At 55.1% G+C, this 16,511-nt stretch overlaps 1 protein-coding gene across 1 annotated transcript; it reads right to left on the bottom strand.

Moving 5' to 3' along the window:
• Positions 1-3,533: 3,533 nt before the first annotated feature.
• On the bottom strand, positions 3,534-16,511 carry TSKS (testis-specific serine kinase substrate). The gene is made up of 10 exons (XM_012733707.1): positions 16,342-16,511; positions 15,853-16,078; positions 8,074-8,169; positions 7,834-7,917; positions 7,277-7,360; positions 6,493-6,779; positions 5,931-6,125; positions 5,387-5,560; positions 4,692-4,827; positions 3,534-3,662 (listed from the first exon to the last, which is right to left on the bottom strand). The coding sequence occupies exons 1-10, from the start codon at positions 16,509-16,511 to the stop codon at positions 3,534-3,536; spliced, it is 1,581 nt and encodes a 526-aa protein (XP_012589161.1).

Consider the following 16,511-nt stretch of genomic DNA (forward strand, 5'->3'; position numbering starts at 1 on the left):
TCAGTTTTATGCTACTCGTGTTATCTCACCATTTAATGCGCCGATCATCAGATCTGCACGAGATTCAGCAGTCGTGTTACGTGGGCTCCTCGCCTGGCAGAGGTTCCTGGTGGTCAGTTGGTGGGGCAGAGATGGCCTGTTTGAGTTTGGAAATCCAACATCTGTCCAATAAAGTGCACCAGGCTCCAACACTCCTGGGGGCTTTTCATGAGCTCTCCCCTCCAGCTCAAGATGCCACGGGGTGCAGGCTACCAGCCCTTCTCAACCTCGGGACGGACCCTCACAACCTAACTTCCACCACATTCTGTTGGCTGAAGCAAGTGCGGAGGGCCACGCGCCAGGGGAGTATCCTGCAGGGAGTGGCGCTGGGTGTGGCCCAACGCTGGTGGCCTGGCCTTTTCTTAATTATTTTATTTATTTATGCCTACAAGAACTGTAGCACAGGCCAGAGGTGGGGTGGGGGTGGGGGGATGAGGGATTCACCAGAGACAGAGTGGGGAGCAGAACAGGCAGATGGACTTGATAGCTGCCCAAGACAGGAGAGGTTTGCTGTGCCCTGGGGGTCACTCCCTGGCTGGGGAACAAACTCATGCTGCAGTGGCTGCCAACGCAACCCTTGCACTGTCGGGGAGGCCCCTTGGTGGCTTTCTGATGACATACCTGTCAGAGATTGTTATAGGTGGAGTTTTATATTTAGCATCTGTAATCTTCCCGGATCATACTAATGGGTGTTACCTTCTGTTTTCACATATTGACTTTAAACACACCCACTCCTCTTCTACAGGGAAAGAAAAATCTTTGCTTTTTCCATGTATTTATTACACCCACAGTTCTTTTGATTGATTGTGTCAAATTCTTTTTTTTTTTTTTTAAGATTTATTTATTTATGCTTACAGAACTGGGGTACAGGCCAGAGGTGTGATGGGTGAGAGGATTCACCAGAGACAGAGCGGGGAGCAGAACAGGCAGATGCGCTAAAATACACTGCTGAGGGGGGCAGTGGGCAGGTCAGGAGAGGTCTGCCGCACCCTGTGGGTCAGCTCCCTGACTGACGGGATATCAAACTCATGCTGAAGTGGCTTCAGAGAGCTTAATAATGCGGGCTGCAGTGCTTTAACCCATTGAGCCACCAAGGAGAGCTCTGATTGTGTCAAATTCTTCAAAAACCCCAGGGCCTCCCTGGTGCTCAGGGATTAAACTCTTAGCCACTTTGGCATGAGTTCAATCCCCAGCCAGGGAGCTGATCCCCAGCCAGGGAGTGACCCACATGGTGCAGCAGACCTCTCCTGTCTCCCTGCTCCTTCCCTCAGCAGTGGATTTCAGTGCATCTGCCTGTTCTGCTCCCCACTCTGTCTCTGGTGTGTCCTCTCATCATCACTCCCGACCCCTTGCATTCTGGCCTACACCCCATTTCTTGTATGCATAATAAATACAAATAAGTATTTAAAGAAAACAAGGACCCCACTGGGATTTTGACTGGATGTACATGAAAAACAAGATGTTATTGGGCTACAACTACCATCAGCACAGCATCTAGACTAATTATCCAGGGAAAGCATCAGCCCTTCACGCATCGATGTACGGAACTGGCTTACTCGTAATTGCTGGTCCTTGGCTATTATGTGCGCTGTTGTTTCTTGGCTTCAAACCCACGCGGGCAGTGAAGGACTTTGGGAATCTGGGACCTGGACTCTGAAGCCCACTTCCGCTTCGAGGGGCGCCCTTTTGGTTTTGGCCAGCAGGGGGCGCCCAAGAGCCCCGTGGAGCCTGGAAGCTGCAAAAGCACTTCCGGTTTGTTGGTGTCTTCTTCCAGCCGCTTTGCCCAGCGCAGTCCCTCACCCCGGCACAGGCAGTTCTTTCCTGCTGCAGTTGCTGAGTCTATTTTGGCAAGTTTTTCCAAGTCTTGCACACCCCTGTTATTTCACTAACTTCCTGGCAGGTCCCCGTCCCGGGGTCTCCTTTGAGTTGACCGGTTCCCCCCACCCCACCCTGCCCCCGCCCTTCTGAGTTTCATCCAAGTCTTTGCTTCCAATAATTCTAACCATTATCTTTTGTTTTTCCTGCCCAGGAGCGGGGGGTGGTGACGGTTTCCTGTAGTTATCATTCATCGTGATTTGCTGGAAGTTTAGCGTCAACAATTGAGGTTGGAAGTTTCACAAGCCCAGAAAACAGAGGTGGCAATAGAAATGAATACTGAGTTGTTAATCAGCAAGGAGAATCGTCTGTCTTTACTAAGGGGATCACCAGTCCTTAGCGATTAACCATCCAGACCATAGAAATGATTGATTCCACCATGGATCAAACTCTACAAAGGAATAAATTTCCCCAAATTACACCATGTAGGAACACTCCTCACTCTGGCCAAATGCATCTGATGTTTTGCCTCTGCCTATGCAGGCGTCATTTTCCTATAAACCTGTCCTTTTGAAAACACAGCTTCTAGGCTTCCCTGGTGGCCCCGGGGTTAAGTGTCAGGACTAGTGCACAGTCACTGCAGCATGGCCAGGGAGTTCGATCCCTGGCCAGGGAGTGACCCCCAGGGCGCAGTAGACCTCTCCTGTCTCCCTACTGCTCCCCTCAGCAGTGGATTTCAGTCCATCTGCCTGTTCTGCTCCCCGCTGTCTCTGGTGAGTCCTCTCATCCCCACCCCCACCTCTGGTCTACACCCCAGTTCTTCTATGCAAAATACAAGAACATAATCTTGTACTGTAAGAGCATCTGTACTGTCTATGCGGACATGTCCCTCAGAAACTCATTATATGATGCTGAATGGGAAACTTAGCTCAAATTTACCGGAGAGACCCAAGAACCCCGCTCACCCAGCCATCAGAATGGTATGAGGTTTTCCTTCCGCCTTTGGTTACCTAGCTAACCAGCACTTTATACCTAAGTGCCATTTCCTTGCACAAAGTCTCATCTGCCAAGATAACTGGTGTGATTTCTGTCTCCAGAATGTACCTAAACACACAGATTCCTGCCACAGGAAGCAGGTTCTCTAAGACAGGGTTTGACGAATGGTTTATATTCAGCAGTTAAACACAGGAGATCAAATTAATTTAAAATAGCAAAAAGATTTAATGTTACACTCTTGTTGGTATTTTGACAGCCTAAGATTTCTCCCCACCAAGGCACCCACAGTCCATTACATTGCTCCCTGTCCCTTGCACGTGTGTGATCTGTTTTTATTTCTTGCAATTTATGTGTCTTCTCAGTGCCCAAAAGGAGACGGAATTCATGCCAGCATGAGGAGCCATTTATTGTTCAGGGGTTGGGGCCCCACGTTTTGGGGGAGCTCCCCCACCACTTCCTCCCCCCATGGTCCCTGTGGACCCCTCAAGTGGCAGGTTGCTGAGTTGATCGTGGAGGGAGCACATTTTCAAATGCAGGTAGTCTAAAGCAGCCGCCTTCTCCCTGTAATGAGAGCGGAGTTGGTGTTGATGGGGCGAGATGCCACGGGGCTGGCGAGGGAGGAGGGATGGCTCAGGCCCTGTCCCCAAGATCTCACCCTCCTCCCATGCCCTCAGCCTCCTTCCTCACTCCGGCTTCATCTTGTCCGTCAGCAGCAGGTTCTTGGCCCGCAAGGCTTCGTCTTGGGCCAGCCGAAGGGTGGAACTCAGGGCCTCTGCCCTGACGTGTTTGGCCAAGGCCTGGCGCTCCAGCTCCTGGGGAGAGGAGCGTAGGTGCAGCTGGGCTTGCAGGACTGGGCTGGGGGTGGAGGGGGAGCTGGATCGCGGAGGGCAAGGGGCAGGGCCCAGGGGGCCCACGTTCCTCCCCTGAGGCAGCCCATCGTGCCTCAAGCCTGAGACTGAGCCCAGCATTCCCCAATTCAATGGCCTCCCAGATTCCACCATGCGCTAAACACCTGTCTGTCCCCTAAAACACCAGACTTCTAGGTCCCAGGAAGCGTCACATCAGCATCTACCATCTTGCCCCCTAAGCCTGTGGCCCATCATGCACTTGGTATGTGACTGGGTCCCAGTGTCCTGTCATGGGGACTTTCTGCAGTCCCAGAATTCACCGGTCCTCACATCTCCTATCGATCAGACCAGCAACTGTCATGTTAGCAGTCCTCGGGGCTCTGGTTGCCTATATCCCAGTGTCCCAGGCCCTACGTCCTTAGCGACACTGACTTCCCGCACTGCCTCACCTGTCAGTCTCCTGCACTACAACAGATATCCCAGCAGCCCTTAAGCCAACATCCCATAATACGGGAGCTCTGTTTCTGAATGTAGCGCACAGGCCTCAGGTTCTATCAGCTGGTGGACTTCAGTTGGGAGCAGCTCCCCACTCAGGCTGTGTTCCTTGTCCCATGATGCCCTCCTCCAGCTGGGTCCCCCATCTGACCTCAACAACCCATATACTGCACCGCCCATCTTGAGGTCCAGGCTTATATTCCATGACGCTGTAGACTGGCCTCCGCCTCCTGTGTCCCACAATGCACCAGAACCAAAGCTCCCAGGCCCGAGTCTATGACCCAAGCTTCTGTTGTCACTGACCTGTGACTCACGAGCCCCTGGGCTGCTTGTCCCTCCTCCCACCCAATGCACTAGATTCAGCTGTTGCCCCCCAATCTGCTACCCACAGCTCAGCCTGTCCCATCCTGCCACATCCCAGCTGTATGCTTCTTCCCAGGGCTCCCTTCTCTCTGCTCTGACAGAAAGTGGGGCATGGTGGCCCCTGGTTCCTGGTACCAGAATCTTCTTGTGTAGCCTCTGACAGCTGGGGCAGGCGGGAGCCAGGCCCCTCTGTTTCACCTCATCCACCAGCGGGGTCAGGGCTCGCTCCAGCAGCTGCTGCAGGGACTCTGTGGACAGCTGCTGCCCCTGGCTGGGGAGAGAACAGTCACCAGGTGAAAGGCCCAGGACCAGACCCCCTTCTCAGGATCCCTGCTCATCCCTGCCCACATCCCGTTTCCACCCAGGCACTAGGTTCAGCCTATGGTGCATCAGAGAGCTTTTGGCTCACAGCATGGAGGATTCCCACTCCCTGAACACACTAGACAGCTCTCAGTTCAAGACACACCTTTTCCACAACGCATTGGTTGTACAGGAAGGCCTCCTCTCCACCCCCCACACTTGATTCACTAATATGAATCAAGCATGGACTTCTGGGCTCAGAAATATGCCAAGACCTCACCTTCCCACAAGACACCCAAGTGCCACCTCCCAGCCTTCCCACACGCACTGGAAATCTAGGATGCTGAAAGGGCTGGAGTCTTCCTTGCGTTCCTTGACAATGGCTTCACTTTGAGGGGAGAAGCATGGCCCCCATAATGCAGCAGGCCTGGTTGGCCTACAGTGTCCATGGGGAGCTCTTCCCCCAGCCCCCAGTGTCCCATCTCCTTCAAGGTTCTTTCTGCACTCCAAGTCAGGCCGCTCCCCCTTACCTGGCGCAGCGGGCACAGGAGCCTTGGGGGCTCCGATCCAAGCTCATGGAGAGGTCAGACCCTCTCCGAGAACTCTGAAACTGCCGCCCAAGCTCCTCTAGAATCGGTTTCACTGGGCCCAGCCCCTCCAGTTCGCTCCTCAGTGAAGCCACAGACACTGCTGACCGCTCTACCCTAGGGCATGAGAGTAACCACAGCTCAGGGGTCCCCTGTCTAAGCCAAGGTCCTAGCGAGGACCCGCCCCTTTTAAGTCCAACACCTCCACCTGTGACTAGCCCATCACCAGATCCTGCCCCGCCCCTCTGTGCTGATTGGCCCCTCCATTTTGCTTTAAGGCCTGGAACGCTCCACCCTGTCTTCTAATTGGCTTTCTCTGTTCCCTTGGCTCCACCCTTTATCCTTTTAAAGCATGGAGCACATGCTTCTCCAAGCCGCCCCGCCCACTAGTCCTTATTAGGTAAGCCACGCCTCCCAGACTCTGATTGGCGGAGCCTGATGACAGGTCCACTGCCGATTGGTCCATTTTTTCCCTCGAGCTCCTCACATGGTGCACAGCTCGTCAGCCCGGCCCCGCAGCTCCTGCAGACCCCGTGCGGTCTGGGCCTGCTCCCGCTGCGCTCGCTCCCACTGGCCCAGGAAGCCGTCCAGCCTGCCGCCCAGGCCCCCCAGCAGCCGTAAGGCCTCTTGGACCGCCCCCTCCTCTTGATGCCACCGGGCAGTCAGCGAGGATACCTCCCTCCTGGACGGGCAGAGGCCAAAAAGTCAGTGTGAGGTGTGGGCACGCCCAGCCCGCGTCCCCAGACCCACCCGGGTCCGTTTCTTGGAATTGTCCCCTATACCCCCCTCTATTTCATTATCAAACATCCTGCCCCACTGAACTTGGAGCCTGGGATGAGCTGTCCCCTGCCACACCCGCCCACCTCCCGTTACCAGAGCAGACCGGCCTTTCGCAGCCCCAAGCCTCAAAAAACTGATCTTCCAAGTGCAGCCCGTCCAGATCACACTCATGACCCCCAAGCCCCCTGCCCAGCCAAGTAAGACCCTTCCAGATACCCCACGCACACACAAGGTTCCCACCTCGTTTCTTCGTGGGGACTCCCACCTACCTTAGCTCTTCCAGGCCGGCTGAGACCTTCTGCAACTCCTGCTCACTCGCGAGGGGCCCCTCCCCCGCCCGGGGCCCCATTCCCCAGCCACTGGAAGCCAGGCTTCGAGAACGTGGGGGATCTTCAGGGCACCCAGGGGGGCCGGAGCCTCCCTGGGGCTGGCTGGGGGGACCCAGGCCATGCCGGGAGAGGCCTGCCTCCAGCTTTTGCTCCAGCTCCTGCAGTTCGGCCTCTTGCCTGCGCGGAGTCTCATCCTGCAGTTGCTGCTGAAGGTAGCGCAGTTTCTCCTGCTCCAGAGGGAGGGCAGGCGGGTTCTAGCATCCAGCCCTGTCTGGCAAACACCTCCACCCCGCCTCACCCCTGCATTCCCAGTGCACCCCTGAGGCTGGAAGTAATGGATGGAAGACGGAAAGGTGGCAAGCTCACTTGATGTCTGAACGGATTCCCCCTTGCTGTTACGCGGTGAGGATGCCCCTCTCAAGTCTGGTGGAGACCAGCACACTTTAACCCGCAATGTGACCACTGTCCAGCTCAGAGGGGTCAAGTCCTAGCCCCTCTCATTTGGTTTGGACAACCAAAACTTTTCTGACACTTGCTTGGGAAATGAGTGGCTACGTGAGCTGGACACTCAGACCCACCCCCCGCCCCCGGAGCTAAAGTGCCAGTGCTTTGAAGGGGTGGGGTGGCCCTGGGGACAAAGGCGGTGGCAGGGAGGGAAGTCCCACCTGAAGTCTACATTAAGTACCTTCAGGTGCTCTTCCCCCAAGCCTGGACCTGCCCTTACCTCCAGCAGGGCAGAGTTCTGCTTCAGGACATTGGTCTTGATTTCAGCATCCTCCACTGACCGGGTCACCTTCCTGCAGTTCTCCTGGGTCAGGACACCAGGGCGGGGCCCCTGCCTTCCCATTCCAGTCCCGCCTCCCAACCCTTACCATGGCTCCCCTACTGGCTCCAGTCCCTCCTACAACACACACCCCCTGGGGAGCTGACCCACATTGCTTGGCACACCTCTTCTGTCTCCCCGCCGGCCCCCCCAGCAGTGTATCTCAGGAGATGCTCCTATTCTGTGCCCCGCTCTGTCTCTGGTGAATCCTCGCATCCCGGCCCCTCTGGCCTGCACCCCAGCTCTTATATGCATAACTAAATACATCTTTCTGGGCTCATGCCTCCTGCTCCCTGCCCCCCAAGCTGCTGGCCCAGCCTTTCCCTCCAGTGTCGGGGTAGCGTCCACTTCCACGTCAGTGCTACTTCCTTTGTGCTTCCGCTTCCTGTCCATCCTCCTGACCTTTCCTTCTTACCCTCCTCCTCGTTCCACACCCCCTTCCTGCCCCAGGCACTCACCTTGAGTTGGCTACAGTAACCCTCCAGTTCTTCTGCCTCTTGCCGCCTTCTCTCTAGATTCTCGCTCAGCACGGAACACTCACTCTGCACCAGAGGAGAGGGGCTTGCCAGTGGCCAGAAAAGCCAGGGCTGGCAAGGGCCCTTTCCCCTTCTGCTCCACAAGCTCCCCAAGAGGGCTACGGGCCTTGAGTCCATGGGCCGGGGGTGGGGGCCTGGCCCCAAAGGAAGGGGGGCTCACACCTGCAGCGTCTGTACGTGCTGATTAACCCGGGTGGTCTTTTCCTTCAGACTGGTGATGGAGTCTTTGGCGCGCACCAATCCACTATTGACCCCACTCTGGGGAAGAAGGAGAGAGGGGTGGCTGAGGGTACAAGGTGCAGGAAAACCACGCTGCCCCAGGCCCAGAAAGGTCTGGGAGGCTGCTAGGTGTTGACAGCGGGAGTCTGCACCGGAATGGCCACGTGACCTGCCTCGGTGGTGCCTGGTTATCCTCAGTGACACCAAGGATAGACGCTGCTTGGTGGATGGGGAGAAAAAGAAGGCGCCAGAAGAAGTGGGGATGGGGGATTAGACAATGCTGGTCTTAGGCTAACACTGAGACAGATGCTCGTGAGGCCCTCAACATAAATGAGACATAAAATGCAGCGTCCCCCCGCAAGCTGACATTCAGGCCACCCACTCTCCAGATGGAAGCAGCCGCAGAGCGGGCCAGCGCTCCAGTGCGCTCCCATTCCTCACAACCACCTGTCCTGTGAGGATACTGGGCCACTTTGAGGCTCAGGAACGGGACGCCTGGTCTTCCTGGGTTTGCAGCACATGCGCTGGCCTCACCAGAATGTAAACCCAGAGCCTTGGTTTTATTTCTTTATTTTAAGATTTATTTATTCATGCATACAGAACTGGGGCACAGGCCAGAGGTGCTGAGGGTGAGAGGATTCACCAGAGACAGAGTGGGGAGCAGAGTAGGCAGATTGAGGAAGTCCACTGCTGAGGGAGCAGCGGGCCAGACAGAAGAGGTCTGCTGCGCCCTGGGGGTCACCTCCAGGGCGGGGATCCAACGAACTCACCCTGAAGTGGCTGCCGCTGGCTTGCAGTGGTACATCCTTACCCGCTGCGCCTCCCCCAGGGAGGGCCCGTCTTGGTTTTATTTTTTATTTATTCGATGCATACAAGAGCTGGGTTATAGGCCAGAGATATGGGAGGGTGAGCAGATTCACAGAATTCACCAGAGACAGAGTGGGGAGCAAAACAGGTGGATCTACTGAAATCCACTGCTGTGGGGAACAGTGGGGTGACAGGAGAGGTCTGCTGCGCCCTGGGGGTCCCTCCCTGGCCAGGGATCAGGCTGCAGTGCTGGTGGTAGCTTCTTAGTGCTGAGACTTAACCCCTGCGCCCCCAGGGGGGCCCCCCTTAGTATCATTTGTATTTCTATTTCACAGGTGAAGGGAGACCAAAGAGCCCCCTTGCTCAGTTCCGGTCCATGGGAGGAAAGTGGGCAGGTGAGGGCACTAGTCAGGCAGGGAAGTGAAGGCCTGGCTCCCCCCTCGTCCTGCCTGGGGGTGGGCGGGGGCACCCCCAACTGGAGGCAGAGATTGACAGGCTAGAAATGACTGAGGGTCTGACTGGGAGCCTGGAAACTGCACTCCAACAAACCTGCTACCCTTGGTGACACTTGTATGTGAGGAAGGATTCTGCTTACACCAGTTATTTTGGCTCCTTTCAAGGCCGTTATCCACACAGAAAAGAGAAAACAAGTTTCCTCCATTGTAAACAGGCACATCACATTTCTTGCACGATTGTTCTGAAGAACAACTGTGTTCAGAAATACTCTATTAAGGTAATGTAGGCAAACTGGTGCCAGCAGGAACCCCAGAGATCCACGCTGCCACAGAACAGTGAAAAATGGACAAAAACTTAGGAGACAAGTCAGTAAGGTCTAACAGTTATATGTGGCCCTCTGGAGCTTAGCTTAGCACGCAAGCAGCAAACAGAATTGAAAGGAGAAACTGGCAATTTACTGGCAATTTAACAGTGATGTTTGCAGAATGCAAAACCCACTTTAAATAAAGGGTGGTGGGGCCTCCCTGGTGGTACAGAGGTTAAGTCTTATCACTATGAAGCTACCTGCAGCCAAGAAGGGACCCAAGAAGGGCGCAGCAGGCCTCTCCTGTCTCCTCACTGCTCTCCTCAGCAGTGGGTTTTAGTCAGTCTGCCTGTTCTGCTCCCCACTCTGTCTCTGGTGACTCCTCTCACCCTCTTCTCCCACTGCAACCTCTGGTCTGGACCCCAGTTCTTCCATGCATAAATAAATCTTTTAAAAAATAGAAATTTGTGAAGCATGAGCATGTGGAACTAAACAACAAGCTGGTGAACAACCAATGGGTAGAAGAAGAAATCACCAGGTAAATTATAGTTTGGGGTAAAGGAAAATGAAAACATTTGGGATGGAGTAGAAATATTTTGATGGACATTCAGAGCTGAAAAGACATCCAAAAAGAAGAAATGATCATTAATTACCTTGTACCTTAAAAAACAGACTGTTGAGGCCCTCCCGGGTGGCGCAGCGGGTTAAAGCATAGCACTGAGAATCTAAAGCCGCTTCTGCATGAGTTCGATTCCCGCCTGCCCCGGAGGTGACCACATGGCGTGGCAGACCTCTCCTGACCCGCCCGCTGCTCCCCTCAGCAGTGTACTTCGTCGATCTGCCTGTTCTGCTCCCCACTCTGTCTCTGGTGAAGCCTCTCACCCTCCGCATCTCTAGCCTGTACCCCAGTTCTGTATGAACAAAATAAATAAATCTTTAAAAAAAAAACAAACAAAAAAAAAAACAAAAAAACGGAGTGTTGAAAAAAAAACACCAGAAGAGCTAACTAACTCCAAAGCTTAGCAGAAGGAAGGAAATAATACAGACTAAAGTGGAAGGGGAGGAAGAATGCATGCAAAAACAACAGATAAAATCAACGAAAGCAGAAGTTGGATTTTTGAAAAGCTCATCAAAATGGACAAATCCTTAGCTAGATGAACTATGAAAAGAGAAGACCCAAATTACCAAAATGCGGAAGGAAGACCCTCGCTGCAATACTAGAAAAGGGAAAATAATTAGAAGGGACCAGTGTGAGCAATTTTACAGCACCAAGTTTGATGACCTAAATGAAACGGGAAAAAATTCTTCTAGAAACACAATCAAATCTGACTGGAGAACAAGGAATATCCGAACAGAACCCTCACAAGGAAAGAGATTGAATTAGTAGTCAGAACACTTTCAACAGTGAAAACCCAACAACAGGCAGCTTCACCGGTGAATTCTGCCAATCATGCATGTGAGGATTACTTCTGCTCAACTCTGGTTTGAAGTGAAAGGCGTGAAGAAAGAACGAGGCACCTCTAGGGGAATACAACTCTTGTGGGACATCATAAAGGGATTTTAGGGACCTCCCTGGTGGGGCACGGGGTGAGGTCTCAGCACTATGAAACTGCCCACAGCCACCGCAGCCTGAGTTCGATCCCCAGCCAGGGAGTGACCCACAGGGCGCAGTAGACCTCTCCCCTCAGCAGTAGATTTCAGTAGATCCTCCTGTTCTGCTCCCTGTTCTGTCTCTGGTGAATGCTCTCACCCCTAAGCACCTCTGGCCTGTACCCCAGTTCTTCTATGCATAAATAAACAAAAATAAATCTTTTTTAAAAAAAGGAAGGACTTTTCAAGGCAGTCGAGGTATTCAAATGAGCATGTAACCACTTTGATCTTTCGAAGTTTAGCCTACAAAAATAAATAAAATTTGAAAAGAATGGATATTCATCCATCTCAATTCTTCCAAAAGTAGAGAACAGGAAGGAGCATTTCCTAACGCTATATCTAGTCAAAGACATTACAAGGAAACAAGACTACAAACCTTTTCAACGCAGACACAACCACCTCAGCAAAATGTAACAAACCTTCAATGTATATTCAAGGGGTTATAGGCCACCATCAGGGAGCCTTCTCCCAGGATATAGGTTTTCCACGTAAGATGAATCAATGTCATATACACTAATCTCGTAAACAGCAAAACCACCTTGTGCACAAGCAGAAGACGCATGAACCGACACCCTCCTGGGATGAAAACACTGCAAAGGGCCCTTCCTGGTGGCGCAACGGGTTGGGACGCAGCACGCCAAGCTAGAGACAGCCGCCTCAGTGGGCTTCTGATTCCCGGCCTGGGAGGTGACCACATGGTGCGCAGACCCCTCCTGACCCGCCCGCTGCTCCCCTCAGCAGTGGACTTCATCAGTCTGCCTGTTCTGCTCCCCACTCTGTCTCTGGTGAAGCCTCTCACCGCCCCTGCTCCTCTGGCCTGTACCCCAGTTCTGTATGAATAAATAAATAAATCTTTACAGAAAAAAGAAAACACTCCACAAACTGGAAATGGAAGGAAAGTTCTCATCCTGAAGCAGAGCTGACCTCCATCCCTAGTACCAGTGTAACAGGGGGGTCCCTAGGAAAAGGGGAAGTTCCAGGTTCCCTGCCCCACCCCGAAGGAAGGTGGAGCAGAGCGGAGAAAAAGGAGAGAAGAGAAGGAATCAGAAGAAGAAGAGAAGAGAAGGAAGCAGGATGGAGAACAAGGAAGGAGCCCTGAGGAAGCCGCATGGAGCAGCGAGCATGTGAGGAAGAAGCCGGGCTTGTTTCCTGGCCCTGGACTGAAGGCAGATGGGGGGGAGAGACCTGCAGGGAGGCGACTGCGGCCGTGTTTATGTTGATTTTGATGTTGCTCTTTTCCTCCCAGACTCGTCTGGCCATGTCTGACCCTTTTCCACGGGTCCCGGCCAGAAGGTGCTTTAGCCTTGTGGCAGCTCTCAGGCCTTGCTCTGGGCCAGTCCCTTTTGGGTGGACGTTTGCCCACGAGGGGCTGGGTCACTTCAGGTGTTTGATTTAGAAGTTATATTCTTTGTCTTCCGTATTGTATACTCACTGTATTAAAGTCCCTTTTCATTAAAGTTTTATATGTTTTGTCTTGATGCGCGGATGGCCGAACCCACTTAGTGCAGGCAGGCTTGGGGCTTCAGGGGTGCCCCTCTCCCCCTGTCCTGAACAGATCTGCAGCCCTGGAACACCAAGAGGAGCCTTGGAAACGCCGGCCCCCTTACCCTCGCTGGAGTGCGGCGCAGTCAAAGAGCATGAGGTGGAAATGATGGTGCAGGGAGGACTTCAGTAAAGGACGATTCCCAGGGGCAGTGCCGCTGCGTGCCAGTGGGCGGCGCCCTCAGGAGAGGCTGTGGGGAAGTGCTGCCACCGGCCGCGCCTGGGGCGCCATCTTGGATGGCGGCCTGAGCGCCCACAAGGGCCCCGTGGCGCCCCGCCTGGGCCTCCTCTGCTGAGCTGCACCACCCGCGGAGCTGTGCCAGGTTTGTAGTGTTAAGTTTGGGGATAAGTTGTTTCACAGCCAAAGCTAACGTGACCTACACGGATAGGTTTAAGCAGAATTCCCCGAAGGGTTTGGGTTTCCTCCCGGCGACTTTCTCAGGAAGCCGAGAAACAGGTCTGGGCTCCCTGGTCCCCCCCACTTAGGAGCTGTGTGACCTCACGATGGCCTTCACCTACTTGAGCAGGGGCCGGGTCTGCCAGGAAGGGGCTGAGTGAGGACCCCCGAAGCAGCCTACAGCCTACAGACGCCTGGGGACAGCAGGACAGTCCCTGAGCCAGGCTGCGCCTGCTCTGTCCCGCTCTGCCCCGACTCGCTGACCTTCCAGGAAGCCGTACAGTCTGACCCCTTGGCCTCATGGAGATGTCAGAGCTGATGACAAGCGCCCAAACTTCCTGTGGCCCCTGTGCCCGCTCCCCCCAGCCCGGTCCTCTCGCGCTCCCCTCAGGGTCTCTCACAGCCCTGCCAGGGGCTGGATCTCACTAGTCTCCGTCAGCGCTGGGTGTCCCTGGCCTTGAGCTGCCCTGCACCGGCCGCTCTGGCCTGGCTCCTGTGTCTCTGGGCGTCTGTCCCCCGTCCCGGCCTCCTCTCCCCACCCCTCTCTCTGCCGATGCTGCTGCCTGCCCTCAGCGGCCTGCTGGACCAAGGGCTGGCTCTCATCCCTTTTTCCACCTGAAACGCAACCTGAACCCCCAAGCCAGCTCGTTGCCTTGTCAGCCTTTGCTCCCAGCTGCCCAGGGCTTTCTCAGGCGTCCTCTGCTGAGGGACGTGACTCAGAAATAGCTCTGGTGGGAGGCGGATGCTCCGGGGAGGGAGGCTCTGGTGGGAGGAGGCTGCTGGCCCTGTTCCCTTGCCCCTCGGGCCTTCTTTCCTGGACTCTGGCCCGGCCTCCGCTCTGGCCTCCCTGCCTCCAGCTCTCCTCCAAAGGGCTCCTCCCGGTCCCAGGGGTGGTTCCAGCAAAAGGAGGCTTTTTCGCGTTAGTGTCAGGCCCTCTGGACTCGGATCCCAGCCCTGGGGCTGCGGCTCTGCGGCCTTGCAGCGGTCACGCCATCCTGCCCTACGCTGGTAATTACAGCCACGCGACGCCTAATGACGGGTTACGCGTGGGAAACGGGCGGCTTGGCGTCCTGGCATGTGAACGTCACCGAGTGTAATTACACGCACCCGTCTTGTGGCCTCCCACGCCCCTGCGCTGCATGGGGTCGCCCGTGAGGGTCCTGTCATGGGGGGGTCTCCCCTGGACCCAGATGGGCCTAAGAGGCGGATTCTACCTCCTGCATGGGCGTGGCTACACAGTGCCTGCCCACAGCGGCGGGGTGGATGGGGCTGGAGCGCAGGGCCCGGGTTCCTCTGGCGCCTCTGCCCCCTACCCCGGCTGGCTCCCGTCACCCACGTTTCTCCCTGTGCCAACCCCGTGTCCACCCCCCTCCAGCCTCATCCCACAACGCACGGGCACCAGCTGGCAGTTCCTCCTGCCTGTCGCTTCTTTTCAGCCCATCTTTGCAACTAGAACACCCTTCCCTGCTCGGGCCCGGGGACTGCCTTCCCCGTGGAGGTCCAGCCGGGTGCTTTTCCGGAAGGTCAAGGTGTTCCTCTTCAAGCTCCCACAGTGACCTCTAGTGACCCATCAGTGTAGGGTACCCACCTCCCCCAATTCCTAAACCTGGCTCAGCTACTTACAAGCTTCATCCCCTTGAGAATGCTATTTAACCCTTCAGGATCTTGTATCTTCATCTGTGAAATGGGAGCAAATAACCACATTAACCGCCATGCTGAGTCTGTCCCTAAGACTGGTCACTACTGTGCTACACGCTCAGATGAACGAACTGTTGTCACAATGACCTTGTAAAGTGTGTACAGTTAAATCCAGAATTCTCTGAGGCCCTGCTGTATGCCTGGCATACAGTAGGCATTTAATAAATGTTTGTGGAAAAAAAGCATCTCCTCCTTATGGGTGAGGCTCCCAGAAGATGGAAATACTCGTGCGTCTCACTAGCGTCGTTGTGATCACAGGCATCGCTAGCGTCATTCTCAGTATCTTTGTCAAACCCAGTTCTGGGCTTGGTACAAGCAACAGCCTGATGGGGTGGAGTTTAGCAGAGGAGTAAAAGGACCCAGCGATAACACTCTGTTAGAGCCAGGACGCCTCTAAATTCCTCTACATCTTGTTCACCTGCCGTTTGACCAGAGATGGTGAAGTGAACTCCTGTTCAGCCTCAGCGAACTCCTATTCAACCGTCAGAACCCAGTTCCAAAACTGCCTCCTTCAGGAAGCTTTCCCTGATACACCAAACCTGGCTTGAGAGGCCCTTCTCTGAGGCCCCCAGTGTGACCTTCACTATGGCATTTCTCACTCCTGTCCTGTGTCTCTTGTCCCCACCAGCCTGGGACCCTCCCCCAGGCATGGACCTAGAGTGACTTGTAGTTTTTGAACTCAGTGGAAACTCCCAGACAGGAAGTAGCAATCACCTTCATGGAGAAGTAGAAGGCAGCTCCCTGGACCTTGGAGAGTGACCACAACCTTTTCCTTCCAAACCAAGAAGACCGTGCTCTCCCACACCCCTCTACTTTTGCCTACCACCAGGGTGAGGACGCTTGTCTCCCCCCGCCAGGGGCCACTCACCAGAATTTCCGTGATGTCTGGGTCATCGGGAGCCCAGGGTGGGGTGGGGGAGGCCGGGGGCCCAGGCAGTGCGAGCTGCCCACTGTCCTCTGTGGTCGAGTCTGTGCCAGAGGAGTCCGTGGGCTCCATGGCGGCCAGGTTCAGAAGCGACACATTGGTGCAGGCCGAGGACCGTTTCAGGTTCAGGCACCAGTGCATTGGCTCGTGGGACATCCGAGGCTCCACCCTGGACAGGAGAAAGGGGCGGTGAGCGGCCAGCCCGATTTGGGGGATGGCCCTTCCTGCCTCCTGCCTTCAGCCTTCCTCTGACTCCAGCCTCCTGGCCTGCTTCTTGGCCCCCCATCCCTGCTGCCAGTCCCGGCCTCCCCTCCCCCCCTCCCTGCACCACCTTCTCCCCTCCCACCTGCTCTCCTCCCTCACCCCGCCTCTCTGCAGCCCCTCTCCTTGTCCCCCTCCCCTCCAGCCCCCACAGTGGAACAACAGACCCACCCGTGAAATGACACAGCCTTCTTTTTCTTTGTGATCCCCTTGGCCGGGCTGGTCACCCCCCCAGGAGCCTCGGGGACTAGCTGGGAGCGGCTCTCGACCCCTGCAGGGGGGTCCCCAGCCTCATGGATCTCTTTGGACTGCCAGATTGTCTTCACCACCACGCTCGCCAT

The sequence above is a fragment of the Condylura cristata genome, unplaced genomic scaffold (assembly GCF_000260355.1).
Source record: "Condylura cristata isolate star-nosed mole 26May11 unplaced genomic scaffold, ConCri1.0 scaffold00041, whole genome shotgun sequence".
Classification (NCBI taxonomy): Eukaryota; Metazoa; Chordata; class Mammalia; order Eulipotyphla; family Talpidae; genus Condylura; species Condylura cristata.